Consider the following 18,514-nt stretch of genomic DNA (forward strand, 5'->3'; position numbering starts at 1 on the left):
AAAAAAGCTAAGGCGCCTAAACTTCATACTTATCAATATTATAGAAAAAAGTTATAGAAGAACATTATAGTGTGTTAATTTGTTCTAAATTCATCAGTGTGTAGTACATCTATTTGCCTCCAGGGCTGCGTGGAAAAATAATTAAAGTTTATATTATTATGCAACTTCTTTATGTAGTAGAAAAAATTAATAACCATACATTTAAAAACAGAATACAATTATTCTGAGTCTTACAATTATTATATATAGCTTTCCTAAACACAACATAATAGAAAAAACAAAGAGCTGAAGGAATATGTTAATGGTTTAGTTTAAATGAGAAAATTTTTGAGGGTGACGGAAAATAATTGATGTGAAGGGTGCAAAGGATCTTAAAATTTGGCAGGGTGATTAGCAGGATTCAAAAAAACATCAACTCCATAAAAATAAAGGAGAAAACCAAAAAAATTTTCTCTTTTTCATACCGTTTCCCAAACCAAAAGTGTAATCACAATTTACAAAGATATGTGAATCGACTATCTTCGAAACTTTACATCAGATTGAGCTTAATTTTAGTTCGTAGCCTAATTTTTATATCACAACCTGACAGTGTTACATCTAGAAAATTTCATCTAAGTAAAAAATTTTACTGGCCCTGAGATTCTGTAATCCACAACTGTAATCCATAACTGTAAGTTACAATCAGTTTTTTGCATGTAATTTTTAAGTGAATATTTTTTCTATACTTTTATTTATTTTTCCAGAACCATCTCCATAAATAAAAAAATTAAATAAAACATTGTGAACACAAAAAAAATCAGTTCTTCTGCTATTTTTTATATGGTTTTGATTAAAAGAGGTTACGTAGTTGAAAAAAATTGTGTATCTCATTGAAATACGACTTTTTTGTACTGCATATGTCCATCCGAATTTGAATTTTGATGGTCTAAAAGACTATAAAAATTTTAAACAAGTACTTTTAACAACAATTTTTAACATTTTAAAACAATAAAAAAAAAGGATTTGTCTGTAATAGAATAGAACGGACATCATAATATGAAGTCATGAATACAAAAGTCGTAGATAATAAGTTGAAATCTAGTCACGTGTCCTTTTATTGAAATGTATAAAAATAAAGTTATCAGCAATCTTTAAGGGATATCTTTAAGTATCCATCAAATGTTGTTCAATATTACACAAAACGATTATTTATTTAAAGAATAATTTGAACTGTCCCTTAGATATTGCTGATAACTTTCTTTTTGTTTAAAAGTTGTCGATTTTAAAAAATTCAAACGTTACATTTTTTTTTTTTTTTTTTTAAAGACTTTTATGCTCTTAAAATTGAAGAAAATATTTCAACATATGAAAAATTCGTTTTTTTTCTTCTTAAATTGACATACTCATACACACACGCATACGCACACACACATTATATATAACAGATGATCATTAATTACCTATTCGTTATATTTTTTCTGTGTTAATGTCAAAATATGCATTTGATGTTTGTTACGACTAAAATACAAATTTAAAAAATGTACATTTATGTTGTTTTACAAGTTTCCTGATAATGTTGGGCTGTATATTTCATAAGCTTTTAAAATACGCAGACAAACATGGCAATGCGACGGGAGCATTCCTGATTGTTCAATCAGAATGAATACGTTACGCCACACCTTGTATTTTTACAACATGTATAGATCCATACTTCCTAGTCAAAGAATATATAAATAAATATATGTTTGTATGTGTGTATGCATGTGTGTGTATTAGTTGGGATTAACCCCCTTGGCTTTTCACGCACCAACCTCCTAATACTGTGTCTCAAAGTAAGAATTATGTGATTTAATATAAATACATCATATTTAGTCTTAAATTATGAGTTACGTGACTTTGTACTTCAAAAAGTAGCGTATATTACATGAAAATAGTTTTATGAATTAAAATAGATTTTTCTAAACAGAAGTTAAATTAAAAGTTTTGTTAAAATTTATGATATTTGTTTAACAATTCAATGGGAAAATTTAAAAATCAATCATGGAATTGGAAATGATTCGAGTAATTTAAATTTTACACTTCTTCCTGGTAATAATGACAGCGGGCATTATGCCTTATTACAACACAACAATGTCAGAATTAGGGAAAAACTGAAAAAAATTATGAAAAAAAATTACTATAATTTTGTAACAAAAAAGTTATAAGATAATTTTCTTACTATCTCACTCGAAAATTCGAGTTTCGGCGGCAGTGTACAGCGACAAATGCCAATCTTTCTTCCCTATCGACGCGACATCTATATCACGTAGAGGGGTCGTGAGAAAAAATTCTCTGCTCCCTATTTCTCCTTGATTAAGATAAAGATAGAGAAAGCGAGGAGCAGAGGGCTTCCTACTCCCTACTTCTCCTTGCTTGAGAGAAAGCTAGAGAGAGCGAGCAGCAGTGCTGAAGTGCTCCCTACTTCTCTATGCATGAGAGAGAGATAAGATTAGATTAGATTTAGATTTATTAGGCTAAGGGCCATAGTTCCAGAATAGCCTTGACAAGGTTAGTACATATTAGACAAAGAGATTGATACATTAGAGCTGCATAGCAGCAAAAATATGTGTCAGCATAAACAATGGCGCAGAAAACAAGTATAAAGTAAAGTAAAGTAAAATTAAAATTAAAAGAATAATTGAATGAATTTAAAAATAAGTAAAAGAAATTAGACACTGGTAATGAGTATAAGCATTAATCCACTATAGACTGAGGGTCGTGTAGCCGGTTGTGTTGTGATCGAATTAAATCCAATAGTCTGTGCTTGAAGCCGAGTCTAGAGAAACTCATACGGAGGCTGACAGATAACCTATTCTATTCTCTGGCCACTGCGACGGTGAATGAAGTTTTGAATATGTCCAGAGCGGCTTTGGGTACGAAGAGTTCTTTGGTGTTTGATCTTCTGGAACAGACTGTATCTGTCAACGTAATTTTGAAGGCAAACCTATCTGCGAGGTAGGTAAGAATTCCAGTCTTGAGGACACAGGCCAACAGACTAAGCATGCAGTAGAGGATCCTGCTGCTGGAAGACAGGATGTGATGTTTGCGGTATGCTGGTGTGATGTGTTCCGATTTGCGCATGTTTTCGACAAAGCGGAGAGCGGCATTTTTGCATCGACCTAATTTGGTCGTCATCTCGGCTGAAAGTCCGTAAACCAACGCTGCACAGTACTACGCTACAAGATAGAGAAAGAGCAGCAGTGCAAAAGTGCATAAGTATTAAGTACTTACCTACACTGCGTTTATTTATTTTTTTCGAGCTGTAAGAAAACATCTACATCACGCGCCCAACTCGGGTATGACTATAAATTTGTCGTGTAATGCATCTAATCTTTTTCAGTAATATGCAACGTAGTAAATTTCTTATTCAAATCTGAATGTAGAAATAATGATCAAATGATTGTTGGAAAATCTTATAAAAATTGAACATGTGACTTTTGCAGCATCCGATGCCCAGGAGTCTAACAAATAATTATATTAGCGTATAAATCTTTCAATGCTGTAAATATGCAAAAATTTTTATCAAATAATAATATTTGTAGGATGTGATTTAATACCTAATAAAATTTAAAAGATTTTTAATAAAATTAAGTTGTTCTGATCAACTTCTTTTGCTTGTCGGGCCTGTTAACATCTGCTAACCAACAACCCTCACTTCACTTGGGTAGTAAATGTTAGTGGATGATACAGGCCTTTTACTTTTGCCATAAACATAACCTATTACCTTACATACCACTGAAGCCAATTGTTTTTTGATGACTAATGAACTATGAATTTTCGGCCGAAGCAGTAAGAAAAATAGTATACAATATACGGAATGTGACTTAACAATCAGCTTCAGCAGTTTGCCTCGTTTGCAATTTTACTACCAGGAGTGGATCATCAAGTTTCGTCCCTTGTAATGTAATGTACAAATAATCATTACAATTTCTAATAAAAAACAAACCAGTGGACAGTGGGTGCTCGGGTACCCAAGTAAGAAGTTATAATTCTATAAAATTATATGACAAACAATATAATTATACATATAAGTATACCTCGTATGAAACAATATTATGTACAAAGGTGGTGCAATTATTGTTGGAATGAGTATACCTACGTTAGTTGGGTGTGATTTCAATAAATATTTTAATATCTAAAAACAGAACGATTATGAACAATACTTTATAGCACAATACAATATAAACAATATGACAGCTGGCTAGTACAAGATTGTGCACTTTTATCGAATCTTCCGATGATTTCAAACAACTTTCTAAGAAAATAATAAATACCTTTGAAAAATAGCAGATCGTTCAACTGTACCCTTTTTCACAGGTTTAGTTTAAAAAGTTTGCTATTGAACATGTAACCTTATGGAAAAATCTCTTGGGTCACAGGACAAGATGCTACCTAGAGATATAGATGTATTATTAGTAATCGATGCTCCATTGTCGGGCCCGCTCATAGCAGAGTGGGTAAGGGGCTTGCCCATTGTGCAACAGGACGGAGGTTCAAGTTTCATTGGGTTACTGTCGATGGGGTAGGAATACTAGAAGTACGTCAAGAGGGGTGGGACGAAGAGGGAGAATCAAGCAAAGTCCACTTCCGTTAGTGTCCACTGATGCTGATTTAGAGTGAGGGCCGTACGTATAATGGATAAACGCCCTCATGGGTTGTGCCGTTTACGCGCAGCAGTGCAATATATATATATATATAGTATACAGATGAATAGGCATAACTGACAGGAATCAGGGGCCCCTATCCTCTAATCGCAGCGTTTAAGGCTGTATTCAGTAATTGAAAGTTCCTTCTATACCGACATCCGTATGTATTGTATTTTCATTCAATGTTAATTTTATACAAATTTCACTAACAAATAATGACAAGACGCACACAGTTCATGAGCTTAGAAATAAATCAAGCCTAATTTCATTAAAGTCTGTTGTGAATTGAAAAAGAATTTTATAAAATTAGGCTTGATTCATTCCTAAACTAATGAGCTTTGTGCGTCTAGTCATTATTTATTAGTTAAATTGGTATAAAATTTACAACAAATAAAAATACAATAAATATGAGAGTCGGTAAGGAAGTTACTCTCAATGATATACTGAATGGCCTTAACGTCGATGTAGAGTATTGTATAGGATATAGTTATTGTTGACGGTGTACTATTTTGTGTATAATTAATATAGCTTGATCTGGACTAATAGCGTTAATTATTTTAAATTAGCTTACGAACTCATCTATTTTTATACATTTTGGCAAGATACTTTTTCCATTTTTTGGTAATGTATACTTTTTGAATAATTGAAACAAACTAAGAATTGGATTATTTTCCCATGGCCAACAGACATTCTCAGCAACTTGCTTAGGTATATTTGTTCAACATCAAATTAGTATTACAAAACATTAGCTATATAGAATTTATATATTCACGCGCTAGCAATTAACTTTAGTTTTTTGTAACCAATATCGTGCGTACGATGGTCCTGCGTGACCACCAATCGTAGCGCTCCACGTTTAAGTTACTTTGGCTGCTCACGACTGCTCGACTGTGAGCATTTAGTCAGTCCGTACCGATCGCTCGTCTAGTGAACCACAGTGTAGTCACTGTGTACACCAACCAAGTAGACATTTTCTCGAGTAAATCATTTTAAATAAATGTAATTTACTCGCGTGACTCAAACAAGATCATTTTCAGTTTAATTATATTAGTAAAATAACTGTTCTTCAACTTCGTTCAATATCCTTAAACTAGCGCACATAAAACGTAATTTTGTTATTTACCTCAGTTTTTCAATTTTTTCTCATCAAGTGTTGTAATTTCTGCTGTTAATATACTTTAATATTTGTTTTATATAAAAAGGTGTGAGTGTTAATCTTTCAATAAACCCAAGCAATTGGCTCCCACTCTTTTCCCTCGCAACCGGCAAATCAAATCATACAGCCCACAATCATTGGGTTTTCAATTCCAAACATTATTATTAAAAAATATTGAATTATATTACATATCAATTATTATAAATATGAAATTCCATTATTATTTCAAGAAAAAATAGAAAAAAAATTTAGGAGTTAATTTCGGTATTTTTTATAATAAATTCAAATTGTAGAGAGATATTATGATGAGATACGATGACATGATACACTTTACGCATGGACTCCACGCGCTACGCCTGTGCGTGTCATGCTGTCCAAGCTCGCAGACCATACTATATTAGTATACTCACATCTGATGCATTAGACTTGTGAAATATAAAGTGTAATTGCATGCATTCACGCGTATTATGCATAACGTTTCTCACACTGTAACAGTGTTAACAGTGCTCATACTACAATTGCTTGGATTTTTTTTACGTGAAGGTCTCCTCTATAGCCGTATTCGCGCTTGACAGCAAGCTTGTGCGGCCTCCGGTGAGGAAATAGGTAAGCCACTCATCGGTGGTGCGAACAGCTGATCCATTTATAATTCAACGGTGGCTAAACATTTATGCAAAATACCTATAATTAAGGCTGTGTTGTGTCCAAAAAAGTAATAGGATAGATTAATGAGGGTCTCAACCAAATATTTGTCATTAATTGGATGATTGGATATGAAAAGTAAGGTGAATTTTGGCCTGAAGAAAGTGTGTTGTCGTTCAATGGGCTGTGGTTAGTATAGCTACACACACACACACACACACACACACATATATATATATATATATATATATATACTAGTGGGGCTCCGCCCCCCTGCGCGCTCCGCACGCCAACCCCCCCTTTTATTGAGTTATAAGTGTAATTTTTTCGGAATAAGGTTTGTATTAATATTTTTTAAAGCCTTCAAAAATGATAAAATTAATGGTTAGTATGAAAATAATATGCTGAAGTATATTTAACAAAATTCGGAAGACTATGGCATTTTTCGTAAATACTCGGGAATAAATTTTCTATGCTGGGGAATGATTACTGGTCTGCTTTTAAGCAAATATGAAGAACAAGCTGCTAATTTCAAATAAAAGTGGTAAAGTTTATATAGACAGAGAGATGTGCCCTTGACTTTTTGTTGGTGAGCTTTATTATTTCTTCTAGTGGCTCCCTTTTTTAAATGAGCTGTCAATCCTGTATGTGTCAATAGATATTTCTAAGCTCTTATAACTATATATGCCCCCTGCGCGCTCTGCGCACTCACCCCCGTAGTTGCAAATTAGATTTACAAAGTATAGAAAAAAACCCAAATTATATTAATTTTTACTTTGTAATTGTTATTTTTATTTTTATATATGTAACAAATGTATACTGATCACAATTAATAACATGAATTTTTAACAATCACTTTTCATTTTCCCTGACTAATAACAGCTATTTCTATGGGATTAGTAAAACACGATTTTCAAAACGATATAATTTTTAAAGAAGCATGTAACGTTATGCTGCCTTTTTAACTACGAAAATTTTTCGCATGGTTTATTATGTCTGAAAATTTTTTGGTAATATTATTTAGAACAAATACAAGAAATTTTTTATTGAAAACTGTAAAGATGATCAAAATTAAGCTCTTTTACATTGAAACGAAATTTTTAATTCTGAAAATATGTCTTGTAAAGATTTCAGTTTACCAGAACCAACAGAAACGATGAAAAAAAATATTGATACTGACAATGATGAAAGAGTATTTTGTGAACATAAATTCCATGAAATGTTTTCACAACTCAATCATGATCAACGTCGAATTTTTCAAGAAATAATAAAATTAAAAAAAAAAAATTTTTTCATTGATGGTCCTGGTGGATCTGGAAAAACTTTTCTATACAAAAGATTAATTTATTATTTCATATCAATTGAAAAAGAATTCTGACAATGGCTTGGACAGGTTTTGCTTCTATTCTGCTTCCAAAGGGAATGACCACTTACAGAACTTTCAGACCTCCTTTAGAATTAAGCACTATAGAAAGTGCATTCTTCCAGTTTGAGCCAGATAAACAAAAATTACGTAATGTAAAAGTAATTATTTGGGATGAAGCTTCTATGGTACCGAAAAAAGCGTTAGAAATCGTTGATAGGACTTTAAAAAATTTATCTAGTAGTAATAAACCTTTTGGAAATAAAATAATAATTTTAGCTGAAGACTTTCGTCAAATTCTTCCAGTAGTAAAAAACGGAAGCAAAATTACTTTTGTTCAAGAAACCATAAAATTTTCAAATTTTTAACCTTTATTTTACATTTTTTATTTAAAAAATAACATACGTTCAATTGATAAAAAATTGTCTTCATTGCTACTGGATATAGGAGAAGGCAAAATTAAAACTTTTATAATTCCTCAGACATAGAAAACAAATGATATATGTTCTTAAATTTTTAATAATGATAATGATTTTTTTATAAGTAAAGCTATATTAACATCTCACAATGAATACACTCACTTTTTGAACAAAAAAATTTAAAATAATATGGTAGGAATATTAGTAACGTACTATAGTATTGATGAAGCAACTCACAAAGGAGTAGATAAATTAGACAATAATATTTATACCAATTTATTTACAGAATATTTAAATAGTAGTAAAGAAGGTCTTTTTTCACACGAATTAGATTTAAAAATCATCGCTATTGTTATGTTAATACGAAACTTAAACATATCTGAAGGACTTTGCAATGGTACAAGATTATGAATTACAAAATTATTTAAATACAACATCGAAGCTGGAAAAATCTCAGGTAAAAAAAAAAGATATAAAGTCTTTAGTCTAAGTATAACACTCAATACAAACAATTTTTCTTCACTACCATTTATATTGTACAGAAAACGATTTCCATTTATCTTAACTCTTCCTATGGCTATCAATAAATCTTAAGGTCAAAGTTTTGATGCCTTAGGGTTATACTTTAGAAAACCATTATTTTCTAATGGGCAATGATATGTTGCACTGTCTAGATGTTAAAACCAAAAAAAAATTTTTATCCCAATTGAATCAGTAAACAAATTTGAAATTAAAAATATTGTTTGGAATGAAATTTTAGAGTAACAAAAAAAACTATTCTATAGTTCATTACTATTTTTATACTCTCTTGCAAATTTTATCTTTTATCAAAAAAGCAAATTTCAGTACCGTCTAGAACCCAGATTTATGTAATCATAAACAATCCGTTTTTTGTAATATGTTTTCAGATACACCATCATAGATGCAAAATTTTATCAGTGTGACAAATGTAACTCAAAATTTTCAAATCAAGAGTGTCTATCATCGCACGAAAAAATTCACAAAAAAAAATTTTTTGTATGTGATCTGTGTAGCATTATAGTATTAAATAAGAAAAACTATTTGCGTCACACAAAGGAATGCCAAAACATTGAAAAAAATTTTAAGAGTGTTAAATGCGAAAAAAGTTTAAAAAGAAATCATCACTTACAGAGACATTTGAAAAGTCATGAAAAAAACGTTGAAAAAAATATTTGTCAAAATTGTGGAAAAGGTTATGTAAGAGCAGAGCACCTAAAAAGACATTTTAGAGTATGTAATCAAAATAAACATCGTAAGTTAGATAACTGTAACAAAATTTTTTGTTATGGTCAAATAAAATTATATGTGAAAATTAGACCACTTGTAACAGTAAATATGTAAGGTTTTACAAATTTATTCACATTATATATGGGGGAGCTGGGGGGGAACTGGGGGGAGTATGGAAGGGCTGGAGGTGAGCGGGGGGGGAGCTAGCAAAAAAGTAGGATTACTCGAAAAATGCAAGAAAATGAAAGAATAACTACCTTATTTGGGGGGAGCTGGGGGGGAGGTGGGGGGTAGCAGAGGGGAGCAAAACCTCGCTCTAACTGTTACGACTATATAATATAGGAAGATATATATATGTATATATAACTCAAGGTAAATACAACGTGTATAGGTACATACGAATACGAAAAAATAAGTAAACGACCGTTCTCGAAAAAAATTGACTATACTTTCTATTTTTTTTATTATTTCACCTAGTGTCCTGGGTTTGTTTACATTCTTCTATTCCCGGTATAACGTACATGTATAAAAATATATTATAAGCGGATAAAATGATGTACGCAGAAACAGTAGGATAACTGTGGGTATTACTGGCACTGCTCCAATTACTGGCAGTCAATAGAAATAAATACATGCAACATTATTTTATAATGATGAATATACAACAAAATTTTTTTCGTAAAGTAGATAACTGCACAAATATTATTCAATCGCACATTAGTACGAAACATAAATTTAAATTATTTTATCAATGATAACATAAACAGGTGTGTGATTCTCTTCCAAAAAATTGAATTTTATAGCAAAAAGTGACTTGCATTCAATGGTATTTTTATTAATAAACATGGCAAACTCACACAATAAACAATTTATTGAATTAAAAAAAAACCTTAATTTTTCGATAAATACAATGGAAATTAATTTTGAATGTTTTTCTTTTTTAAATATTGATGACAGTATTTGGTACAATATTTGTCGCTACTGTTGAATTACTGTCAGTGATTCGGTAAGGTACAGCAATCTGACCTAACAAAGTCATCAACCACTAAAGCCTCTTGCTCAGTATTTGTCTTGGTTCTCTGAAGATATTTTTCAATTAGTCTACAAAAAGAAGAGTATAACAAAAACTTCATTAGTTATATCAGATCCTCTGGGGCAAAAAATCAGTAAAAAAAAAAAAAAAAAAGTTAAATTGGAAACAGCAGCAGAAAAAAAATAAGATCAGAGAAAACAAAAATGTTACAAATAAAAAGAGAAAATGACAAATTAATCAAGTAACAAAAAAATTTTATAAAACATTAAACTAGAATCGAAAAAGAAAAGGCCAAACTTGTTGCACACCAAAAAGAAATTAATGAAATTAAACAAAAAAATAAATCCCAAGAATAAATTTTAGAGAAGATAAAATTACAAAAAGATTTGTAGAATCAAATAAGCAAATTGCAAACAAAATTAAAACACATTGATAGCTAAATCTTATTATTTTTTTTCAATTGTCATAGATTTTATTAGATTAGATAGATTTATTAGGTTAGACATATTTTATTGTGATTTTACATGATAAGGGTTAAAAATTATATTTGCCAGTATTACACGGCCAGTAATTCAAATTTAGACAGTATTGGGGGGCCAGTAATACGTGCATGGTGTCAGTAATAGGAGCATGTTGATTGTTCACAAAAATATTTATTATTAATAATATGATCTTATTTATGTCCATTTAAAAAATCATTTATTGTTTTTTATTAAATAAAGTTAATAATAAAAAAAAAATGTATTAGATTAATACATTTTTCTTTTCTATACCATAGATTAAAGTAGCCTAAGTCAAAAAAGTGCCAGTAAAACCCACAGTTACCCTAGACAAAATTTGTTTTCTCCATCTTTGCGCTTCGTTTGCTAGTTTGTAGTTACATGAAAGCCTTTTCGAGAACGGTTGTGTACTTATTTGCGCGTATTCGTACATATCTATACACGTTATATTTACCTTGAGTAATATATATATATATATATATATATATACTAACCACACCACATTGAACGACAACACATTTTCTTTAGGCCAAAATTCACCTTACTTTTCATATCCAATCATCCAATTGATGATAAATATTTGGTTGAGACTCTAATTAATCTATCCTATTACTTTTTTTGGACACAACATAGCCTTAATTATAGGTATTTTGCATAAATGTTTAGCCACCGTTGAATTATAAATGGATGAGCTGTTCGCACCATAGATGAGTGGCTTACCTATTTCTTCACCGGAGGCCGCACAAGCTTGCTGTCGAGTGCGAATGCCTATATATATATCTTCCTATATTATATAGTTAACTCAGTGGGGTATTCCACACAAACCCCCCACCGCCCCCCATTTTCCCCCCACCGCCCCCCCACAAAATAAGGTAAAAATCCGTTATTTTCTTGCTTATTTTGACATTTCATGGTTTTTCTCAAAACCCTTACAGCCCCTCACCGACCCCCCACAGCCCCCCCCCACCGACCCCTTACACATTTTTTCATCTCATCTTGTTCACGAATAGTTTTAAAAATTTTTCTTTGATCTTCATTTAAATTTGTGTACATTATATCGAACATTTTTTTACTGAAAGATATTTCCTCAATATTGCAATTATTTATATGGTTGCTAATGGTTGGTGTCGGTAAACTAAAAGACTCACATGATTTACCTTCCGATACCAAAATTTGATTAATATGTAGAAGAGCACAATTATTATTATTATTATCGAAGTCTTCCGTAAAATGTTTTTTACATTCATTCCATATTTTATCTCCTTGAATGTTTTCTGAAATCAAAAACCAAGCAAAAAATTGTCTTAACTGGTATGGAAACATAATTGTTATGGCTTCTTCAAAAATATTGTCGATTTCAGAATCATGTTCTATTCAACCCATTGCAATTGCAGTCTCCCTGAAATTTTTATGTTATTCCATTATGTTTTTTAACGTCTTCAAACGATGTAGCCCCATGTAATTTATTTGAAATAAGTTTTTTAAATTTAAAAAATAAAAAAGTTAAGAATAAATAAGAATAAATACACAAAAATTGTAAAAATGTATTTCTCATAAAATATTCAAAAGTTGGGGGGTTGGCGCGCACTGCGCGCAGGGGGGCGTGAGCCCCACAAGTATATATATATATCATGCATACATATAATCAATATTGCTGCTACAAAAGTAGTATAATGAGCAGCCAAAAGCGAGAGATAATTGAGATTTTGGTAAAAATTATAATTAATTTTTAACAAAGTCTTTACTGCTGTTGGAATTTTAAGATAAAACTTTGTAAAGCGCTTAAATAGCATATCTATTAAGGGTGTTAAATTTTACACTCTACACTACAGCCTCAATTCTTCAGCTATGCTAAGGTTTTCTGTTATAGGTGCATTGGAGTCATGTGAATAACAATTATCATTGTCATGCTGCACATCATACTCAATATTCGCTTCTATTTCTAGGTTTAAATCATCAAGTGTTTTCTAGAATTACATTACACACAGTACTGAAGCCCTCGACTTGATGTTCGCACTCTTCGTAGTTGAAGGAATCACATATCTCCTCATCGATTTTAGCCCCCAAAATTTACTCACTGTAGTTTTTTTTACTATGAAAATGTGATGAAAAGATACTTTGCTTGTGCATTTATACGTGTTGTACATCTACATATATTAAACCCTGAGAGGTTAAGATGGGCTATTAAGGATACCTACAGAGGGACTCCACAACACCCCATTATTTCGCCTCTGTAGGTCCTCAGTAGGCATACCTCATCAGGACCTCCCGTTCGGTGTAGGTATCCTCAATAAGTTTCTGATCGGGTTGATGAAGTGCCATGATGCGCAAGGCTGCACTAATTGGTGGGCCTCATGCATTCATTTGAGTTTGACCCCACGTGCGATACAGATCAGAGAAGCGTTTAGCGTTTTCTTGAAGCGAACGAGGTTGAGACGAAGAAAAGCGAGAAGCAGAGAGTTAATGAGAGATTGAGAGGAAGACTGCCAGTGATTTTTCCAGTCCACCAGCTCTATCCTCGTCTTACTGCCGTACCCGAGGCAACCTTCTAAACAACTCGGGCCAGACCCGTTGCGTAGAGATCTCCTCAAAGACAACCGCAACTGAGCCGACGCGATACCGAGACCACCCGGGGACCGAGCCCAGCAGTGATGGCCTTCCCAGAGGTACAGTAATATTGAAAAGTCGTCGCGGAAAGTGTTTGTGTAATCTTGCGTGGTGTTGCAAGCGTGTGTTTCCCGGAAGCCGTGCAGTACGGCCCCAGGAGCGACTAAAGCGTGAGGGATTTGATTTGATATGAAAACTGATTTATTATGCCAAGGGCATCTCACCCGAATGGAAATTTCAAAGTACAGAGCATTAACATTTGTATAATAGTAACATATATATATATATATATATATATTATTCATAAAAAGAAAATCTTGTAAATTTCACAATGTTTCTGAGCACATATTAATAAGCAAATAAATAAATGAATCAAGTAAATAAATAAGATGTCGTATAGTAACCCATAAGTAAATCAACTTCGTAGCAACTCATCGTTTTTACAAACAGTTCAATAAATTATTAAATATTAAATAAAAACAATAAATAAAATAAATAGAATAAATTAGATAAATTAAATAAATTAGATAAATTAGACAGATCATTGGCGCACAATAAAAATGTTTCGAACTTTATTATTTTCCGAATTCCTATATTATTCAATGCACTACGCATTATACGATCTATTAGACCTTGGTAACATTTAATCCTTAATTTTTTTTTGTCATTATGAGAAAAGTTTATCCTTTTGCTTTCTATCATAATATATGCAAATATAGGACTGAAAATCTTACTGCTTAGTCAATAAGAAGTTCTATACAAATATTATTGGAACAACGTGAGATTTTGTGCTATTACATAATTTTTTGCCTGTAGCTAGTGCTCCATTCTACATCTCCTGATGAGAAAAGTAAAGGAAAAACCATTGTATTGACATCCTGCAATAATTTATTTAAATATGTGTGATTTAGTACAATATTTCGTAAATCATTTTGTTACACTTTAAGTCATAATCTCCAATATTTTCTGATTTTAAAACGATTATAGCTCCACATTTTTCACTTACAAGTTTACTGTACTGATGTTTTCCATTGTTATGTTTTCTTAAAAATTACTTTTATACTTCTGAAGACGTATATTTGCAATTTGATTTAAATATTTGTATTTTTTCGCATATAGACTTTGTTTCATTATTTGTGTTAATATTTTCATATTCTAATAGTAGTTTAATACGTTAGTTGGATTGGGGTTGGTTTTAAATGTTTTCCAGCAGAAGTGAAGTCATCATCATATATATAATTGACTGTAAGAATAGTTACCAGAATTGTATACAACAGATTTAGGTGTCATGTGACAAACTTGACCTTGATATTTTAAGTTATTATTAGCTTTTTTTTCACTCACGAGATTTTCACTAAACGATGCAAAAGAAAAAATATTGCAGTATCGAATAAAATATATAAAATCATCACCGTTTAGCAATAATTGCATTAATTTATTATCATACAGACTTAAAGCAGGTAAAAATATTCTTCCACGTTTACAACCATTCAATTTTTGTCTTAAACATTGCTGAAATTTTGCTGAACAAAATTCGCATTCAACAATCATTTTGCCAGAATAGCTTGTTTTGGTAAGTTTTTATTTTTTGTGTATAGTATTTTCATTTGTATCTGTTGTGTTTGTTGATACATTTTTTCCCCTGAACTACTATTTTTTTATCTTATTTTACTACTTGTGACACAACAAATTTTTGGTTTTTAAAATTATACTCCGAGAGGCGTGTTATGCGTGAGGGTAAATCAACGATATCAGATTTTGGCCTTAAGAAAACGTGTGATGGAAGTGGATTTTGCTTGATTCTTCCCCTTACACCACATGACACTACCACCATACCTATCTACACCGTATCTACATGTATACATATACTTGTATGATGCCTTACATATATGCATACGTTTGTATGAGTAACGTTAAAGATACACTAGGCTACGTAAAGGTATTTTCACTTGTGACGTCATTCCAAGATGGCGCGATCACTGGGTTTTTTCTTCAAAATTTACACCAAATGTGCAAAACCAGCTGTGAAATTCACGAGGACGTCCCAACTAATGATAATGCGTTTAAAAACTTCAGGTTTTAATAAGCTATCGAATGAACACTAAATTTTTTACATCTTTACTTGGTAAGCAATGCAAAAAAATGAATGAAATTATCGCGGGCATAAGGTTGATTAGAAAAACATTTTATTTTTTGTGCTTACCATGATCCAGTTATAATGAATTTGAAATATAGTCAAAAGCGATTCCTGATGCATTAGAGGAAATTTTTTGTTTGTTTGCCAAAAGTGTAGTTTTAATGAAAATCAATACAGAAAAAAAAGTACTGCAATCAGGCGGATTGTACCCGTCTACTATACATAAATAAATAGTTGCAAGCTTTCTCACCTCCGCGATCATAACAAAGTGCCATAACCTCTGACAAGCTGTCAAAATTGAAGCAGTGTGTGGCAAAAACATGAATCGCGCAGTGATCGCGCCATGTTGGAATGACGTCACAAGTGAAAATACCTTATAGTTATACTTTGATTATCGCAACACAGAGTCGAGACGTTGATATGTATAAACAGCCATATGTGTATACATACACATATGGCTGAAGCCAGGAGCTCTAGAGGTTGCACTCAAATAGTCGAACCCGTTGGGCTCGTACAGTACCTCCTCCACGGAATCATAGAGTTCAACACTGCCTTGAGCTGTACGAGTACAACGTTTTGAGCTAGATGGCGCCCGGTTAGTTGAGCTGTATAAGTTCGGTACCTACTTGGAAGTTCCTACCCCGAGTAACATGTACTCTTTCGACACAAAATTTTTTTTCGTGCAGCGTTGCGGTAAAAAACTCCATTCATAATGCCTCCAACTGAATGATTGACTTGGTTTGAAAATGGTCGACTTTAAGTATACAGTCTATGAGTGGGCAAATCGTTGTCACAATGACCAAACTGGTGCTTCAGCAGCACCAGGTTGGTTGGAAGAATGACCATGACGACCTAAGCATTAGAGCTAGTTATGCTCTAGCTAGCCATCTCTTGATATTATGCCAGGGATGTTAGCATTTACAACGCCTGTGTTTTCATGGTACTCGGTCATCTTCACGATCCAGGTTGAAAATCAGTGAGGATCGCCGGCCCATCGTAATTAATCAGGGTATCGTTGATAGCCTGAGTACCCAGGTGCACGGATTAAAACTTTATTTTTGACGTACTGACAGTGAACGACGATGGAATGTGACATTATGATCAGGATTATTATAATTATACTCACTGATTTTGCTTGCAGATTGCTTTAATTATACTTCTACGTCATCTACTGGATTCTGCTGAACTAAAGCGCAAAGCTGGCATTCTTATGGCAAAAATTTGAGCTTATTTATTTCTATTATTATTAACTTTTTTTTTTTAATTATGTGAAACCATCTAAGAATTGTCAAGAATCAGTATGCAAAATTTTATCAAATGCAATTGAGTAGTTTTCGTGGTTAGTTGATTACAGTTATTTTTGGGACCCTGCTTTATACATAAGTGAGATACTACATATTATACGCGTGAAATTATTATGTCACAAAGGCTTACCTCTTATTACTTTCAAAGTCTATAATATGGCCATTTTTCTTCCATTGAAGTGTGGGTTCTGGATGTCCTCGAGGTGAACCGCACTCTAGAAGTGCCGTTCCACCCGCAGCCACTCGCGTGTTTTGTGGCTCCACGCGAAACTCGTCCCGTAAAACTGCAACAATTGTGTAAGGTTAGACTTAAATAGTAAGTAAAGCTCTATAAGAAAATTCTATTGTTTATACACATTTTTAAGATTACTATTAGTTTTTATCCTGAGCACAAGCTATCAGTATCATCACAAATAGTTACAAGCTTTTTGTACGGAAAAACTACAGTTGAATTAAAAGTTCTGAAAACAGTATTACTTCCAGCATAATCAAGGTACTAGCAAAATGAATTTAAGTTATGGAAAAGTAAAACTAAACATATGTTTCCTTTTTTTAATTTAAAAGTTATCTAGTGTTGCCATATTATAATTTTCAAAAAAAATAGTTATTTACGTAATAAGTGCGGAAAAGACGATTTCCCGCACGAGTCGTGATTGACTCGCACGAGTGGCCGGAGTTGACGGGAACGAATATCAGTTGAGCACACGAGCGCGTAGCACGAGTGTGATCGCAAGGTACGAGTTACCGTCACCGGCCACGAGTGCTAGTCTATCACACGAGTGCGGGAAATCGTCCCGCACGAGTTGCGTACAAGTTTTTTCGCAATGTGTGAGGAAAATAGGTACAAAATAGATATGAATTTTGATTACCAGTGTGTAGCAAAATTTTTTCCGGTGTGTTGCAAAACCATTTCCTTACACCTTTTCCGCACACTGTGTGGAAGAACTTTTGCCGCACACTTTTGTCGCACACTATGTGGGAAAATCGATTTTCCACACTAATACCAGTGCGGAAAACACCCATTTTCCGCATAATATGGCGAAAAATGTTTTATGAGACCTAAATTACTTTATAGTATTGTAGAATAGTGTTAGCACGCTGACATGGTAGTAGGCCGACTGTCATTTACTTGTGAATATTCGGACTACAATTAGTATGTCTTTAAAAACACAAACAGAAAATGAAAAAAGCGTTATAGCTTAGGTTTTTTGGGTGCATAAGTCGCTGAGTCTCGTTGAATATTTTTTTTTTTTTGCTGCAAAGGTAATTGTAAGATATATATTTGGCGCTCGTAACTGAATTTCAGCGCATGCGTAATAGCGAAGAATTGAGACGCTGGGACGCTGCACTGCAGCATCGAAAACATATAGTTTGATTCATTTCTGCGGTCAGTCAGTCAGTCGATACGCACTCCCTGATTTCGATTTTCTTATTTGACTGG

The 18,514-nt window shown here is 32.6% G+C and overlaps 1 protein-coding gene across 1 annotated transcript in view; it reads right to left on the minus strand.

The window, feature by feature from the left end:
• The window catches only part of LOC106644351 (roundabout homolog 2), a 535,313-nt gene that overhangs the window by 100,568 nt on the left and 416,231 nt on the right, over positions 1-18,514 (minus strand). Inside the window, exon 3 of the mRNA XM_089598313.1 lies at positions 17,204-17,357. Coding sequence (XP_089454439.1) covers positions 17,204-17,357 — 154 coding nt within the window. The remainder of the gene's footprint in view (positions 1-17,203; positions 17,358-18,514) is intronic.

Source organism: Copidosoma floridanum, unplaced genomic scaffold, assembly GCF_036245765.1.
Source record: "Copidosoma floridanum isolate Cflo_tuat_1 unplaced genomic scaffold, Cflo_Japanese_pri ptg000006l, whole genome shotgun sequence".
Lineage (NCBI taxonomy): Eukaryota > Metazoa > Arthropoda > Insecta > Hymenoptera > Encyrtidae > Copidosoma > Copidosoma floridanum.